The 16712-nt window shown below is 43.1% G+C and overlaps 1 protein-coding gene across 14 annotated transcripts in view; it reads left to right on the top strand.

Moving 5' to 3' along the window:
• Nucleotides 1–16712, top strand: part of LOC120045073 (RNA-binding protein Musashi homolog 2) — a 406518-nt gene that overhangs the window by 96935 nt on the left and 292871 nt on the right. For all 14 annotated transcript variants that reach the window (XM_038989926.1, XM_038989927.1, XM_038989924.1 and 11 more), the window contains exon 6: nt 6853–6945. In XM_038989926.1, the coding sequence (XP_038845854.1) occupies nt 6853–6945 (93 nt within the window). The remainder of the gene's footprint in view (nt 1–6852; nt 6946–16712) is intronic.

The raw sequence follows: 16712 nt of genomic DNA on the forward strand, positions 1-16712 counted from the left end.
TAATTGAAATTGTTGCATGTTGCGTTTATATTTTTGTGTAGTATATATGCATAATAACTACAATATGTTATTTTCTCTGCTCTTTGTGCTGTCGTACAGGGTTTCCACTACTGTACACTACGTTTATCTTCCTCCACTTTGTACATTTAGAGGTAATAAATACTCTGGCTTGTCTTTGCCATCTTCTGTATACATTTTCATAACCCTCACAGCTTCTATCTCCAGGCTATCAGACTGTAAAACATTCCCCACTAGCCAGCCACCGCCCAGTACCCTGCCCTGAGCTTTAGTCACTGTCACTAGCTGGCTACCACCCGGTTACTCAACCCTGCGTCATAGAGGCTGCTGCCCTATGTACAGAGACATGGAACACTGGTCACTTTAATCATGTAGTGGTTAGAATGTTGGGCCAGTAACGGAAAGGTTGCTGGATCGAATCCCCGAGCTGACAAGGTTAAAAATCTGTCGTTCTGCCCCTGAGCAAGGCAGTTAACCCACTGTTCCCCGGTATGCCATCATTGTAAATAAGAATGTGTTCTTAACTGGCTTGCCTAGTTAAATAAAGATTAAAAAATAAAAATAAATGTTTACATACTGTTTAACCCATTTCATATGTATATACTGTATTCTAGTCAACTATTGCTGTATATACTTTTCTATTCTATGTTTTCTTCAGATATACCACATATTCTTCAGCTGTACTGTACCACATACTGTGGTACACACTACTACATTCCATCACATACATATACAGAGTATAAACATATATATACTGTACCAGTCAAAAGTTTGGACACACCTACTCATTCAAGGGTTTTTCTTTATTTTTTCTATTTTCTACATTGTATAATAATAGTGAAGACATCAAAACTATGAAATAACACATATGGAATCATGTAGTAACCAAAGCACAGATTTCCACTGGTCTAATGTCCATTGCTTGTGTTTCTTGGCCCAAGCAAGTCTCTTCTTATTATTATTGGTGTCCTTTAGTAGTGGTTTCTTTACAGCAATTCGACCATGAAGGCCTGATTCACGCAGTGTCCTCTGAACAGTTGATGTTGAGATGTGTCTGTTACTTGAACTCTGTGAAGCATTTATTTGGGCTGCAATCTGAGGTGCAGGTAACTCTAATGAACTTATCCTCTGCAGCAGAGGTAACTCTGAGTCTTCCTTTCTTGTGACGGTCCTCATGAGAGACAGTTTCATCATAGCGCTTGATGGTTTTTGCGACTGCACTTGAAGAAACTTTCAAAGTTCTTGAAATTTTCCAGATTGACTGACCTTCATGTCTTAAAGTAATGATTGACTGTCATTTCTCTTTGCTTTTTTGAGCTGTTCTTGCCATAACATGGACTTGGTCTTTTACCAAATAGGGCTATCTTCTGTATAGCACCCCTACCTTGTCACAACACAACTGATTGGCTCAAACGCACTAAGAAAGAAAGAAATTCCAACAAATTAACTTTTAACAATAACGGTTAAATAAAGGTTACATTTACATTTACATACATCCATATATGTTATTTCATAGTTTTGATGTCTTCACTATTAATGTACAATGTAGAAAATAGTAAAAATAAAGAAAAACCCTGGAATGAGTAGGTGTGCCCAAACTTTTGACTGGTACGGTATATATATGTTTATACTCCGGACTCCGATATTGCTCGTCCTAATATTTTTTTCTCAATTCCATGATTTAACTTTTAGATCTGTGTGTATTGTTAGATATTACTACGCTGTTGGAGCTAGGAACACAAGCATTTCGCTACACCCACAATAACATCTGCTAAATATGTGTATGCGACCAATAAAATGCGATTTGATTTGATATGTTTAGCAGTTCTGCTACTGTACCCAGTGTCCTTTTGTTGCTGTTCAGAACTCCTCAGATTTACACAAATAATGAAAGGCTGCCATATTAACTACGTAGCTGGATCTATAAATCCCTGAGCAGTACCAGTACAGCACAGCAGCCCGTTCCCCTGTTAAAACACATTATTATAAGGAGCTGAAATCCCCTCCATCCCCTCCACCTCTCCATCACACACACACACACACACACACACACACACACACACACACACACACACACACACACACACACACACACACACACACACACACACACACACACACACACACACACACACACACACACACTGTGGAGAGTTGCCCTCCCACCAATCAGCCCCTGTTCCATTTGGGTTCTCTGCGGCTTGTTAGATTAGGAATAGTCTTTTTGAAATGAGCTAATCACACAATAGATCATTGCTGGTAATGCATTCAGAGACAGCATGGAGTGACTTTGATGATAGCAGGAGACTGTGTCCTTGGAGTCTGCAGTCAGTGTCCTCAGCCTGGCCTGGTGTATGTTGAGTCAAGGGAAAGTTAAGGCTGCAGCTCCTCTCTGTCTTCTATGTTGTGTCTGAGGACTGACTGCAGGTGTGCTGGACATATTGACAGTGAACAAAAGGTTTTCATGGGTCCGAAATGGATCTTTGGCTTTCACACCCGACCCGATATTCATAACTACATTCTCACAAAACTGAGACCCGTTCCAAATGGACCCGAGGACAGTCAGACCCATCCAAAAAGGACTGTGAAAAACAGACCCGTGCTGGTTCAGATCAGAGAGACCCATTCAGATTCGAGAGTAGAAAGAGTGAAATAATCCTCAGACTGGGCGCTGCCAGCACCATCAATAGACAAGTGATATTGGCCAAATTATCCACAGTGTCCTTAAAAACTGCCTATAACAAATTACAACAAAAATACAACTAGTCGTTGTGTTTTGATGTGTAGCGTATTCAAAACTTTATAGCCTTTTGTTTTACTGGTTTTTACTTACCTTAAACAATAATCGTCTACCTCACAGTTCAGCTGTCAGAGATTTGAGTGCAAATTGCATTTGGGCATTACATGCATATAGGATATTACTGTATAATATTCATATTAAAAAAAATTATGTTGAGGCAGACAAGCTTAGGCCTAGCCCTAGAGAGACGGAGAGAAAGATATGCCGGCGCCATGTTCCTGACATCGACATGGATTGTTTTATACTTGTCAGAAAGGCTACTACTGCTATACAGATATAGGCGTACAGAAGGAGGCTAATTCGTATGTTTTCCACCAGAAAATTATATTGTACGATTAAAGGAGTAACACTGGTAGGCCTAGATCGTTCTTCCTCACCTCAAGTTCAACTGTCAGAGTCAGTTGGAGTGCCGGGAGGCACTGCCTTCATAGGCCTGCAGTAGCTAAGCCAAAGAACAGCTATACATTCCAGACCTTCACAAATGTTGCTTAACTTTATTAAGGTCAAGTAAGTCAAGTCATTGTTTATAGGGAAAATGGGAACAGGTTATTATATTTGGGATCCGCTCGAGTCCTGTCAGATCTTGGAATTTCGTGTCTGTTGGACCCGTGAAAAGCTCTACAGTGAACTCTATTGACAGGCAACACAACCCTACGTTCTGCTAGCCTCCCATTCAAAACACAGCCTCACAACCCTACGTTCTGCTAGCCTCCCATTCAAAACACAGCCTCACAACCCTACGTTCTGCTAGCCTCCCATTCAAAACACAGCCTCACAACCCTACGTTCTGCTAGCCTCCCATTCAAAACACAGCCTCACAACCCTACGTTCTGCTAGCCTCCCATTCAAAACACAGCCTCACAACACTGGGGGATTCTCTCCTTGCAGGTGTATTCTGTTCTACGAGCAGTCAGAGTTGTTGGGTTCTTTTTTTTACAACAAGCTTGTTTGTTCTGACTGGCACTCAAGCGTACACACACACACACACACACACACACACACACACACACACACACACACACACACACACACACACACACACACACACACACACACACACACACACACACACACACACACACACACACAGTCCCACCTCCTCCTAAGTCACTCAGTGGAAACACCAAACACTCTGCAGCCATTTCCCTAGAGAGGAGAAAGAAGCGAGAGAGGCCTGTTGTCTGTTGTCACCATGGAGAGAGAAATAGGGAAAGTAATTGCGTTGTTCCAGGGCTCTAGAAATCCCATCAGCCTTTGGGCAGCCCTGTCAGAAAGTATAAAGACGGCGCTAAAAACTTAACTGGCTACAGACAGGCTGGGGGAGCACCCTCGCTGAAAATGACTTACAAACAGTCAGATTATCTATCAAGGGAAGCAGGTGAAACAGCTGTAAAAGATGTAGGAGGACTAGCAGAGATGAACACTGGCTTGTGTTTATATTACCAAGATCGGCAGTGATAAAAGTAAGTGATGTTGATAAATACCCACGTAGCCTTTTACCACCAGTTGCCATGGCTGTGGTTGCCGGCGGAGGAGGATTCAGCTGCGTTACGCCAGCCAGGGCTACGGCACAACAGCCTACTGCCACAATTTGCATGAGTTCCCATGCAAATGGCCCAGAAGGGGGAAAAGACAGTGCTGGCGTGTGTGTGTGTGCGTGCGTGCGTGCGTGCGTGCGTGCGTGCGGTGCAGTGCGTGTGCATGCGTGCGTGTGTGTGCTTGTGCGTACATGCATGTGTGTAACTACTATGTTAAGTAGTGCCATCATTTCGCTGTACATTTCAGTAACAGCTTGTGAGTAACAAAGGTGGAGTCATTCGTTGTCTGAGGAGGATCTAGTATTTCTACTCTCTTTCTTATTGGGAATATTTCCTATTTCCCTCAGAACTCCTTGTTTTTTGTAAATGCTCTGTGCACACTGCTGCAGATGCACTTAGCTGTGCCATGTTTCCCTTTCTGATGGTGTGGGTGATAAACCTTAATATTTCTGCTGCTTTGGAATTCATTGAGGCTTTAATGCTCTTCGATTCCTTCCTCCAGCACAAGCTAATTGTGTTTGGAAAAACAATGAAGAATGTATTTATTTGGGACTATCTTAAGTAGAGGTCGACCGATTATGATTTTTCAACGCCGATACCGATACCGATTATTGGAGGACCAAAAAAGCCGATGCCGATTAATCGGACGATTTTTAAAAACGTATTTGTAATAATGACAATTATAACAATACTGAATGAACACTTTTCTTTTACCTTAATATAATACATCAATAAAATCAATTTAGCCTCAAATAAATAATGAAACATGTTCAATTTGGTTTAAATATTGCAAAAACAAAGTGTTGGAGAAGAAAGTAAAAGTGCAATATGTGCCATGTAAAAAAGCTAACATTTAAGTTCCTTGCTCAGAACATGAGAACATATGAAAGCTGGTGGTTCCTTTTAACATGAGTCTTCAGTATTCCCAGGTAAGAAGTTTTAGGTTGTAGTTATTATAGGAATTATAGGACTATTTCTCTCTATTATACCATTTGTATTTCATATACCTTTGACTATTGGATGTTCTTATAGGCACTATAGTATTGCCAGTGTAACAGTATAGCTTCCGTCCCTCTCCTCGCCCCTACCTGGGCTCGAACCAGGAACACATCGACAACAGCCACCCTCGAAGCATCGTTACCCATCGCTCCACAAAAGCCACGGCCCTTGCAGAGCAAGGGGAACAACTACTCCAAGTCTCAGAGCAAGTGACGTCACCGATTGAAACGCTATTAGCGCGCACCCCGCTAACTAGCTAGCCATTTCACATCGGTTACACCAGCCTAATCTCGGGAGTTGATAGGCTTGAAGTCATAAACAGCTCAATGCTTGAAGCACAGCGAAGAGCTGCTGTCAAACGCACGAAAGTGCTGTTTGAATGAATGCTTACGAGCCTGCTGCTGCCTACCATCGCTCAGTCAGACTGCTCTATCAAATATCAAATCATAGACTTAATTATAACATAATAACACACAGAAATACAAGCCTTTGGTCATTGATATGGTCGAATCCGGAAACTATAATTTCGAAAACAAAACGTTTATTCTTTCAGTGAAATACGGAACCGTTCCGTATTTTATCTAACGGGTGGCATCCCTAAGTCTAAAGATTGCTGCTACATTGTACAACCTTCAATGTTATGTCATAATTATGTACAATTCTGGCAAATTAATTACGGTCTTTGTTCGGAATAAATGGACTTCACACAGTTCGCAACGAGCCAGGCGGCCCAAACTGCTGCATATACCCTGACTGCTTGCACGGAACGCAAGAGAAGTGACACAGTTTCCCTAATTATAAGAAATTCATGTTAGCAGGCAATATTAACTAAATATGCAGGTTAAAAAATATATACTTGTGTATTGATTTTAAAGAAAGGCATTGATGTTTATGGTTAGGTTTGGTGCAACGACAGTACTAAATCAAGTAGTGTTGAGTGTTTTGGAACAAATGTAAAATACCTGAATGTGTTGAGGATCAGAAACAAGCAAAACGACAGAATGGAGGCTTGAAATGTGCCACACTATCTGTAAAGCCTTTTAGAAATGAACCATGTTTTGATTAGAGATAGCGGTGGCTGTTGAAGTAAAGTGCAATCTGAAATGACATTGTTAGATGTACAATAAAAACAATTCACCTTTGACAGATTCTCAGCATAGGCTGCAGCACTGCTTGGCTATTTAGGGTGTCTTCAGAGCGTGTATCAACATTTGTTGTTGCTTAAAGATCATGCTGTAGAAGTATTATCTATCCGGTCACAAAAGGCTAGGGGAAAGGATCCTCTCATAAACAATGCTTTCCCCAAAATTCTATCTCACCATTAGAATATAGAGACCCCTTGTCTCTTTTTCTGTTCTCTCTCTCTCTCTCTTTCTCTCCCTTTCCCTTTCATCCCTTATCGAGGGGCCAGTCTACCGGGGATTCTATGTTTGGACTCACATTAAACGTGTTGTGATGCGTTTGAAGCCTGATCACCCATCTCTTTCCTCTCTTCAGATGGTCACAAGAACAAAGAAAATATTCGTGGGCGGATTGTCAGCCAACACAGTGGTGGAAGATGTGAAGCAGTATTTTGAACAATTTGGGAAGGTAAGGAGAATCATTTTGGGTTCCTCCCTTTTATGGTTTGGCGGCAAGAGAGCCATGTCATTGTGGGTTGGAGGATGTTCAGTCCCTGTTCCAGTCCCTGCCCTAGCTCCTGTCCCAGACCTTGTCCCTGTCCCAGTCACAGTCCCTGTCCTCAGTCCTGTGCCATATTAGATTTCAGCTCAAGGTCACCTTGTGTAAAACTGAGGATGCTCCCTCTACAATATCAGCTCAGTACTTGACCTCAATAATTGTCATTTGAGCATGTACTGAACATCTCATCTAGTGTGTGCATGGTATAATCTCTGTATTTCTCAGTAGTCTGGTACTCTGTAAAAGTAAAGCCATAGCTGAGCCCAGCAGCGCGGAGCAGCAAGTAAATATTCAGAGCGGGCTTGGTTGTAATCATCCAGACTGAAAAGGGCTCAACACAAATTTCGACTTGATTGAATGACTTGATTGACTTGATTATACAAAGTTTTTTCCCCTCCTTAAGGAATCCTGAAACACTTGGGAGACAAACAAATCAGTCTGATTGAGGGAGTCGCTCTGTGTGTGTGTGTGTCACAGACAGGGAGGAAATCAGAGTAGTTAGTCTAGGTTTTTAAGAAGGGGAGGGGGGCAGGAAGTGGCTTGTCTCTCCTGCCTGCCTGCCTGTCTGTTGGTGTCTGTGTATGTCCCTCTGCATCCTCTCTGTCACATATATCCCTCCATTTATTAAATAACCTGGCTGCCCAATGCAACCTGCCATTATCGTCACACACGCCGTTTCTCTGAGAAGTCGCCCTGAGAGGGAAAACCAATTCATTTAGTTTCTTCTCCACAGAAAGATTGAGAAGGGGGGAAGGATGGGGGTTGTGGTCACCGCAGTGGCAGCAGGGCTTGTCATTCAGATGTCTGGGATGTACATGTTTAGAATGCTTTAGTGAGGAGAGAGCGAGAGAGAGGGAGAGAGAGCTAGAGGGAGAGAGAGAGAGAGATTCTCCTCTATACCATTGCAGCTCAGGGCTCAGGTAAACACACTGCTCGGATAGCTACCTGGGAATTCTCTTTAGGTGTGGCTGTGTGTGTGTGTGTGGGCCAAGTGTGTGTTCAGGTCTATGTGACATAAGCCAATTAGCAGGATGTGGGCAGGCATGCAGCAGAGGTGGCGGTTGTTGTGGGGATCAGGGGGAGAAACAGGTGGTGTGGTCACACCAGGGTTACTGCAATATCTCTCTCTATTCTGTCTGTTCCCTGTTTCCTCTCCTCTCCTCTCCTCTCCTCTCCTCTCCTCTCCTCTCCTCTCCTCTCCTCTCCTCTCCTCTCCTCTCTCAGCCTCGGATAGAGTAGGATACAGGGAGAGGAAGGGAACTGACAGCTCAAAATCACATCACTCTCTCCCACTTCTCCCACTTGTCATCATTAGTAAAAGTGCTCATATCTAAACCCCCAGCACAACTTCAGAGAGGCCCGTCTGCTCTACAGAGTATTACTGAGTTATCCACAGTACACTGAATACGTCCGGGTAATGTGCCGCTGACAGCCAGATGAATGGGCTTGAAGGACAGTATCGGTGTGTAATGACTGATTCTCATGCATCCCAATACCAGCGTGACTGACAACGACAAGATCTCTCCTCTGAGTTCCTCTGAGGCAGCACATTTCTACTGTCTTGTCTGTTTACTGTATTGTGTCTTCATGTGGGACTGATGAATTAGGTTCACCTAAGGCCCAGTAACAGGCATTTCTGTATCCTGTGGAAACGTGTAGGGGTGAATATGTGCCAAATAAACACTTGTGTCCTGCTTGAGTACCATTACTTGAGAGCTCTGCATCGTCAGATTTGTAATCGTTCTTACATGGCATACAGCTGTTAAAAAACACTTACCATCAAGAAACAACAAACTGGTAGGTGACCTTGATTAAAAAAGGGGGCCAGTGGTAACCCTCATATTGAATTACAGCCTGACATAACAGTAGAACTAGAGACCAGGCCAGAAAAGAGGGCTTAACCACAGTGAAGGGCCTATCCACAGTGGCTGCCTAACCACAGTGAAGGGCCTAACCACAGTGAAGGGCCTAACCACAGTGGCTGCCTAACCACAGTGAAGGGCCTAACCACAGTGAAGGGCCTAACCACAGTGAAGGGCCTAACCACAGTCAAGGGCCTAACCACAGGCAAGGGCCTAACCACAGTCAAGGGCCTAACCACAGTCAAGGGCCTAACCACAGTCAAGGGCCTAACCACAGTGAAGGGCCTAACCACAGTGAAGGGCCTAACCACAGTGAAGGGCCTAACCACAGTGAAGGGCCTAACCACAGTGAAGGGCCTAACCACAGTGAAGGGCCTAACCAGAGTCAAGGGCCTAACCACAGTCAAGGGCCTAACCACAGTCAAGGGCCTAACCACAGTCAAGGGACTAACCACAGTGAAGGGCCTAACCACAGTCAAGGGACTAACCACAGTGAAGGGACAAATTATCTGGGATGGTTTATGCTTAGTCATTGGTTTACTGAAATCGACTTGAAATGCGTCTCAAAACAAGGTGCCCTTATTTGGCTAAGCTGAATCAACTCCTGGCCACTTTGTTACTCCTGGCCTGCACTGTGATCTGTGCTGTGGTGGGGTGGGTTGGGGTCCGGTGCTGGGCTGTAGCTGTGCCGGGGTTTGGTTTCATCAGCCCCGGCCTGCAGTTTCTTTCCAAGTCAGTGGGCTGCCACAATCGGCCCTTTATGTCCTCCTCTGCCCTGGTTCCCATGTCCTACTGGGTGGGAGCCAGCTACTGTTGTACCAGGAGCAGGACTCTGGACTCTTAACCTGCTCACTGCCTCTGAGCTGAAGGGGCTGCAAGGGGATGGGAAGGGGGAGTACAGGGTCACAGGGGGGACACTGAGGGAGCAGGGAGGTAGGGGCCCTGGCGCTTCTCACTGGTACTTTCTATAAAATAGTTCTCCATTGTCCTCCAGGAGTGGATGAAGATCTGTTTACGTCTTGTGATCCCCTTACTTACTTACTTAGAGTCTTAACCTGCTCATTGCCTCTGAACTGATGGGTCTGCAGGGGGGTTGGGTGGGGTCACAGGGTCAGACTCATTTGAACCTGAGATCTCTGTCAAAAACATTTTCCATTGTCTGTTCTCTAAGAGTAGCTGAATATCTCTCCACACATCCTGTGGTACCGCTCCCTTAGGACAGGGACTGGAGCTCACACTCTAATAGTGTAGGTGAACAGGAGGACACAACACTCTGAAACCATGTGGTTTGTGCCATCTCTCTGTTCCTCAGTGGACCACTAGGTCTTCTTCTCACCACATTCCCCTGAGAGGAAGCAGATGAGAGAAGAAATGCAAAGATAAAAGAATGAAAAAAAGGATGCCTTGGTTAGTGACAGGAAATTTGTTCTGGTGCTCCGGTAATCTAATATCATAGCTGACATTTCGTTGTGCATTGAGATTTTGTAAATGGCTGAAAAAAACTATATTGCGTGACTGTCCGTAACGGCTGCATCCAGGACTCCATATTAGTTCATTTAGCATACCTGCCCAAGCGCTTACATTTAATAACAACATTTAAGTTTTTGAGGCGTACCAAATAAAAACAGTGCTGATGTCCATTAGTGCATTGCCAAGCTTCCTGTTCCATTGAACACAAACAGCCACATTTAGTTCCCTCTTCTCAACCACTAAATATACGATGCACTGGTGGAAATCTTTGTTCTGGATTTTATGAGTTATTGTTTGTTTGCCAAAATGCTTTAGATGAAAACAGCAATGTACTTTCCCAGATCATGCAGTTATTAAATGCGTTTTCTATATCTATGAAATCCTTAAATCCTACCGTTTTGATGGTTTTGATATTGCAGTATTACAACATGAAAGACACTTAAAATCCTGGATTTGCCTTTATTAGGTTCTAAAGTGGTTTGCTCTTAAACCACAGGGCATAGACATCAGTTCAACATGTCATTTTGATTTACATTTGGTTGAGTTGTCAAGTAACATGAATTCAACATGAAATCAACAAAACATTTCACCTTGTCATTGGATTTAGGTTAAAAAAAATAATAATGAAATGCCCTTATGTTGATGACTTTTTGCAAATCCAATCAGTTTTCCACGTTGATTCAGCATCATCACATTGATTTTGTTTGGTTGAAAGACGTGGAAACAACGTTGATTGAGCCAGTTTTTCCTCAGCGTGAGAGCTTTGATATGGAGGAGACATCCTCTGTGACACATCATACAGTACCTGCATCTCTTCAGAGATATCACAGTAGCTCACTCCTCTTCAGTCACACACCATATTGTAAATATGGTATTGGCACTGACCCTGGAACTGACCCTGTATATAGCTGACTTACTTTCTCGTGTTATTCTTATTTCTATTTCTCATGTGTTTTTGTCCTACTTTACTTTAAAAAAATGTTTTTATAGTACTACTGATATTGATTACTGCATTGTTGGGAAAGAGCAAACCAGAAAGGCATTTCAATGTACTTGTGCACTTAAAACACCAGCAGATGGACATTTGCATTACATTTCTATACCCCACTGCATCTCATCTCACCTCTGAGTGTGTAGTCAAAGATTTGCCTACAGAATGTGGTGTGAACTCTCCATTCAGCATTTGTGTTGGATTTATCCCTCCAGACCAGGCTGTGGTCCTTATAGTAGGTTGTCTGTAGGACACAGCTCCAGTGTTAGTGCTGGTCAGAGCTGGGTTGGTATGAGCCAGCATCAGGTCCATAGGAGCTCTCCTCTGCAGCATGCAATGCTTGACTGAGACTATTTCATCTCCCTGTAGTCACTTGTAGTTAAGGCCTGAGACAGACGAGAGCAATGGAGATGAACTGGCCCTGAACCTGCTGCTGCTTCAGGGCCAGACAGACAGACACATTATTTAATATCATTTGCCCAGTGACTTGGAAATATTTCCAATATTTAAACAACCACAGTAGAATTTACTTTCACTACTATTCCTCCTGATGTTTCAGCTCATTGTTATTCCTGTGAGGATGGCGATCAGTGACACAGTGTAGGGGTTGTTACGCCTTCAAATCCCTCACTATGGATATTATCACTATCTATATGCCCTAGATACCTATCTATCTACTTTCTATTGGAGCTCTGTGGTGTCTCCTGCTCTTGGAGCAGTGCATCATGGGGGATTGACACACGGTGTGTAGTCTGTCCACCGGCATCCCTCTCTGAAATGGCTCCCCTGGATAAGCTGGGATTGCCTTGATTACGTTACAGTGCCTCATTGGGTCATTGGCTGATGGAACTGAGAGGCCCCAGTTGTGCTGCTTAAAGAACAATCTGTTAAAAAAATATTGACTGTGATTGGATGGGATTCCCAGCACCTGCTCACTGGGGTAAATCTGGTAAGGCAGAAAGCAGCAGCAGCAATCTTCCCTGTGCTATTGTGACATGAAGGAGGAAATGGGTGTGATGTGGCGGGAGAGAGGCTACAGCAGCCTTTCAGACGGCTCTTGGGTTGAGAACGTAGTCAAAGGAGCTGTCAGAACTCATCTGCCACTCAGCATCCCCCCCTTCCCGTGGCTCTCAGAGCTCCTAAACAACCAGGCAATGTACAAGCTGATCTCTGCTCTGCACTGTATGGAGCTGTACCTCAGGTGGGAAAATGCACCCATATAAACATTCTCAGGAAGCGATTAGGCCTGAAAAAGGCCTATTTCCTCAGATATATGGGATTTCACAGCCATGAATGTAGTGCATTAACCTGTAAGCACAAGCCCAGGGGCGCTAATAACTTTCCACTCTTGGGCCACTTGTGATCTTTAAACGAGGGAGGCACTTGCCAAGATCACGCTCGGAAATTAATACATCTCCCGAAAAGGGCTCTTTTGCTGCAGTGGTAGAGTGTTTTTCTGCCTCGGTGGAGCGTGTGTGTGTTTAGAGAGGGGGCTGCCGGTGACAGGTGATATTTGGAGAGGGGCGTCGAGGGCCATGTAGGCAGGCGCTGGCCTCTGATTGACAGGCCCTGCATTGCCACTGCAGCCACAGCCAAGGGAGAGCCAAATGAGAAACAAAATGATGGTGTCATATTTCACCGCAACATCTGACAGGCTTCTGAAGAGATGTGAAACCACCTCTTTACCACTACTATTAAGTAGTTCTGTGCTGAAAAATGCATTTTGTTTTCGATCATGAGACGGCTTTGCCTAACAGAGGGTTGTCAAAGGCAAAATTCCATTCCAGTGCTGGAGTGCTTTAGGAAATGACTGAGTCAGACGATTTACACACTGAACAACCAGACGTAAAGAAGGAAATGACTGAGTCAGATGATTTACACACTGAACAACCAGCCGTAAAGGAGGAAATGACTGAGTCAGACGATTTACACACTGAACAACCAGCCGTAAAGGAGGAAATGACTGAGTCAGACGATTTACACACTGAACAACCAGACGTAAAGAAGGAAATGACTGAGTCAGATGATTTACACACTGAACAACCAGCCGTAAAGGAGGAAATGACTGAGTCAGAAGATTTACACACTGAACAACCAGCCGTAAAGGAGGAAATGACTGAGTCAGACGATTTACACACTGAACAACCAGACGTAAAGGAGGAAATGACTGAGTCAGATGATTTACACACTGAACAACCAGCCGTAAAGGAGGAAATGACTGAGTCAGACGATTTACACACTGAACAACCAGCCGTAAAGGAGGAAATGACTGAGTCAGACGATTTACACACTGAACAACCAGCCGTAAAGGAGGAAATGACTGAGTCAGACGATTTACACACTGAACAACCAGCCGTAAAGGAGGAAATGACTGAGTCAGACGATTTACACACTGAACAACCAGCCGTAAAGGAGGAAATGACTGAGTCAGACGATTTACACACTGAACAACCAGCCATAAAGGAGGAAATGGAAACTGGAGGCTTGTGGACAGTGTGGTGTATCTGCCTGCTTTACAGTCCACCTAGGCCTTGAGAACCACTGTGCATTCATGGTTGTGGTATTTCCAGTAGAGTCCTGTGTATTTTACCTTCCTGTCCTCTAACAGCAAGGTGAAGTTATCAAAAAGCATATTCAAAAGCTGCTGATGGCAGGTTTAAGCTGCTGCAGCTTTAGAGGGAAACTCCTCACTGTACACAGGGCATGCTGAATAAGCACAGTCCCATTGGTCTACTCTCTCTCTCTCTCTCTCTCTCTCTCTCTCTCTCTCTCTCTCTCTCTCTCTCTCTCTCTCTCTCCACAACTTCAGGCTGCCTCCTGGGATGGTTACCTCCCACACACAGCTCTGTTTAAAGCACTTGGTAAATGTCCTTGTTGTTTTTTCTCCTTGCATGGAAAGGTAGAGTGTGTCTCGTCTGTGTCCGTCCGTCCGTCTGTCTGTTTCTCTGTCTGTCTATAGCTACCGTGGTTCGATGCAAAGGCCTAATGAAGCCTCTGAGGTATTACACGTCTGAAGCTTTGACTGCCCTTACACTAGAGAGGTGTGTGCATGTGTGCGTAAACATGTGTGTGTGTGTGCGTGTGCAGCTACCACAGCTGCGTCTCAGGAGCCTACATGGAACTGTGCCAGGGGAAAGAGGCCAGTGTTTTAGAGTAGATATGTCAACAACACCCTTTAGATGTACCAAATGGATTTTGTGTCCCTGGGAAGGATTCAGTCCTCCTTTACTACTATACACTCAGGCCTATATAATGGAAAAAAGCTATTTTGTTATGAAAGCCATTTAAAATAGTAACACTATACAGTGCAAAATCCACCATTGAATATTTTCAAAGACAGCTGAATTGAATTGAATGGACATGATTACCGTGGCACATTAGTACAATGGTCAGGTAGATTTGAATGAAGGTGTTTGTGCCTTTCGGTACAGTGATTTGGCACAGTCAAGCCAGGGTTAGGCTATGGTTCCAGTGATAAGAGCCAGGGTCACCATCAAAGGACAATATCAAATATGTTATTTCCTGAACTTTAAGAAAAAATAAGAAAAAAGCCCTTTTTACATTTCCCAGTGCTGAAAGGAATTTTAAAGGAAATGCACGAAGAGATTATGAATGTTCAGAATGGCCATGCTGAAGAGAAAGTGAATGTTCAGATTTGTCATGCTCTAATGAAGAGAAAGTGAATGTTTAGAATGGTCATGCTCTAATGAAGAGAAAGTGAATGTTCAGAATGACCATGCTCTAATGAAGAGAAAGTGAATATTCAGAATGGCCATGCTCTAATGAAGAGAAAGTGAATGTTTAGAATGACCATGCTCTAATGAAGAGAAAGTGAATGTTCAGAATGACCATGCTCTAATGAAGAGAAAGTGAATGTTCAGAATGGTCATGCTCTAATGAAGAGAAAGTGAATGTTCAGAATGGTCATGCTCTAATGAAGAGAAAGTGAATGTTCAGAATGACCATGCTCTAATGAAGAGAAAGTGAATGTTCAGAATGGTCATGCTCTAATGAAGAGAAAGTGAATATTCAGAATGGCCATGCTCTAATGAAGAGAAAGTGAATGTTTAGAATGACCATGCTCTAATGAAGAGAACTTGAATGTTCAGAATGGTCATGCTCTAATGAAGAGAAAGTGAATGTTTAGAATGGTCATGCTCTAATGAAGAGAAAGTGAATGTTCAGAATGTCCATGCTCTAATGAAGAGAAAGTGAATGTTTAGAATGGTCATGCTCTAATGAAGAGAAAGTGAATATTCAGAATGGCCATGCTCTAATGAAGAGAAAGTGAATGTTTAGAATGACCATGCTCTAATGAAGAGAAAGTGAATGTTCAGAATGGTCATGCTCTAATGAAGAGAAAGTGAATGTTCAGAATGTCCATGCTCTAATGAAGAGAAAGTGAATGTTTAGAATGGTCTTGCTCTAATGAAGAGAAAGTGAATATTCAGAATGGCCATGCTCTAATGAAGAGAAAGTGAATGTTTAGAATGACCATGCTCTAATGAAGAGAAAGTGAATGTTCAGAATGGTCATGCTCTAATGAAGAGAAAGTGAATATTCAGAATGGCCATGCTCTAATGAAGAGAAAGTGAATGTTTAGAATGACCATGCTCTAATGAAGAGAAAGTGAATGTTCAGAATGTCCATGCTCTAATGAAGAGAAAGTGAATGTTCAGAATGACCATGCTCTAATGAAGAGAAAGTGAATGTTCAGAATGACCATGCTCTAATGAAGAGAAAGTGAATGTTTAGAATGGTCATGCTCTAATGAAGAGAAAGTGAATGTTCAGAATGGCCATGCTCTAATGAAGAGAAAGTGAATGTTCAGAATGTCCATGCTCTAATGAAGAGAAAGTGAATGTTTAGAATGACCATGCTCTAATGAAGAGAAAGTGAATATTCAGAATGGCCATGCTCTAATGAAGAGAAAGTGAATGTTTAGAATGGTCATGCTCTAATGAAGAGAAAGTGAATGTTCAGAATGTCCATGCTCTAATGAAGAGAAAGTGAATGTTTAGAATGGTCATGCTCTAATGAAGAGAAAGTGAATGTTCAGAATGACCATGCTCCAATGAAGAGAAAGTGAATGTTCAGAATGACCATGCTCTAATGAAGAGAAAGTGAATGTTCAGAATGACCATGCTCAAATGAAGAGAAAGTGAATGTTTAGAATGGTCATGCTCTAATGAAGAGAAAGTGAATGTTCAGAATGGCCATGCTCTAATGAAGAGAAAGTGAATGTTCAGAATGTCCATGCTCTAATGAAGAGAAAGTGAATGTTTAGAATGGTCATGCTCTAATGAAGAGAAAGTGAATGTTCAGAATGACCATGCTCTAATGAAGAGAAAGTG

The sequence above is a fragment of the Salvelinus namaycush genome, chromosome 3, assembly GCF_016432855.1.
Source record: "Salvelinus namaycush isolate Seneca chromosome 3, SaNama_1.0, whole genome shotgun sequence".
In the NCBI taxonomy this organism is placed as follows: Eukaryota; Metazoa; Chordata; class Actinopteri; order Salmoniformes; family Salmonidae; genus Salvelinus; species Salvelinus namaycush.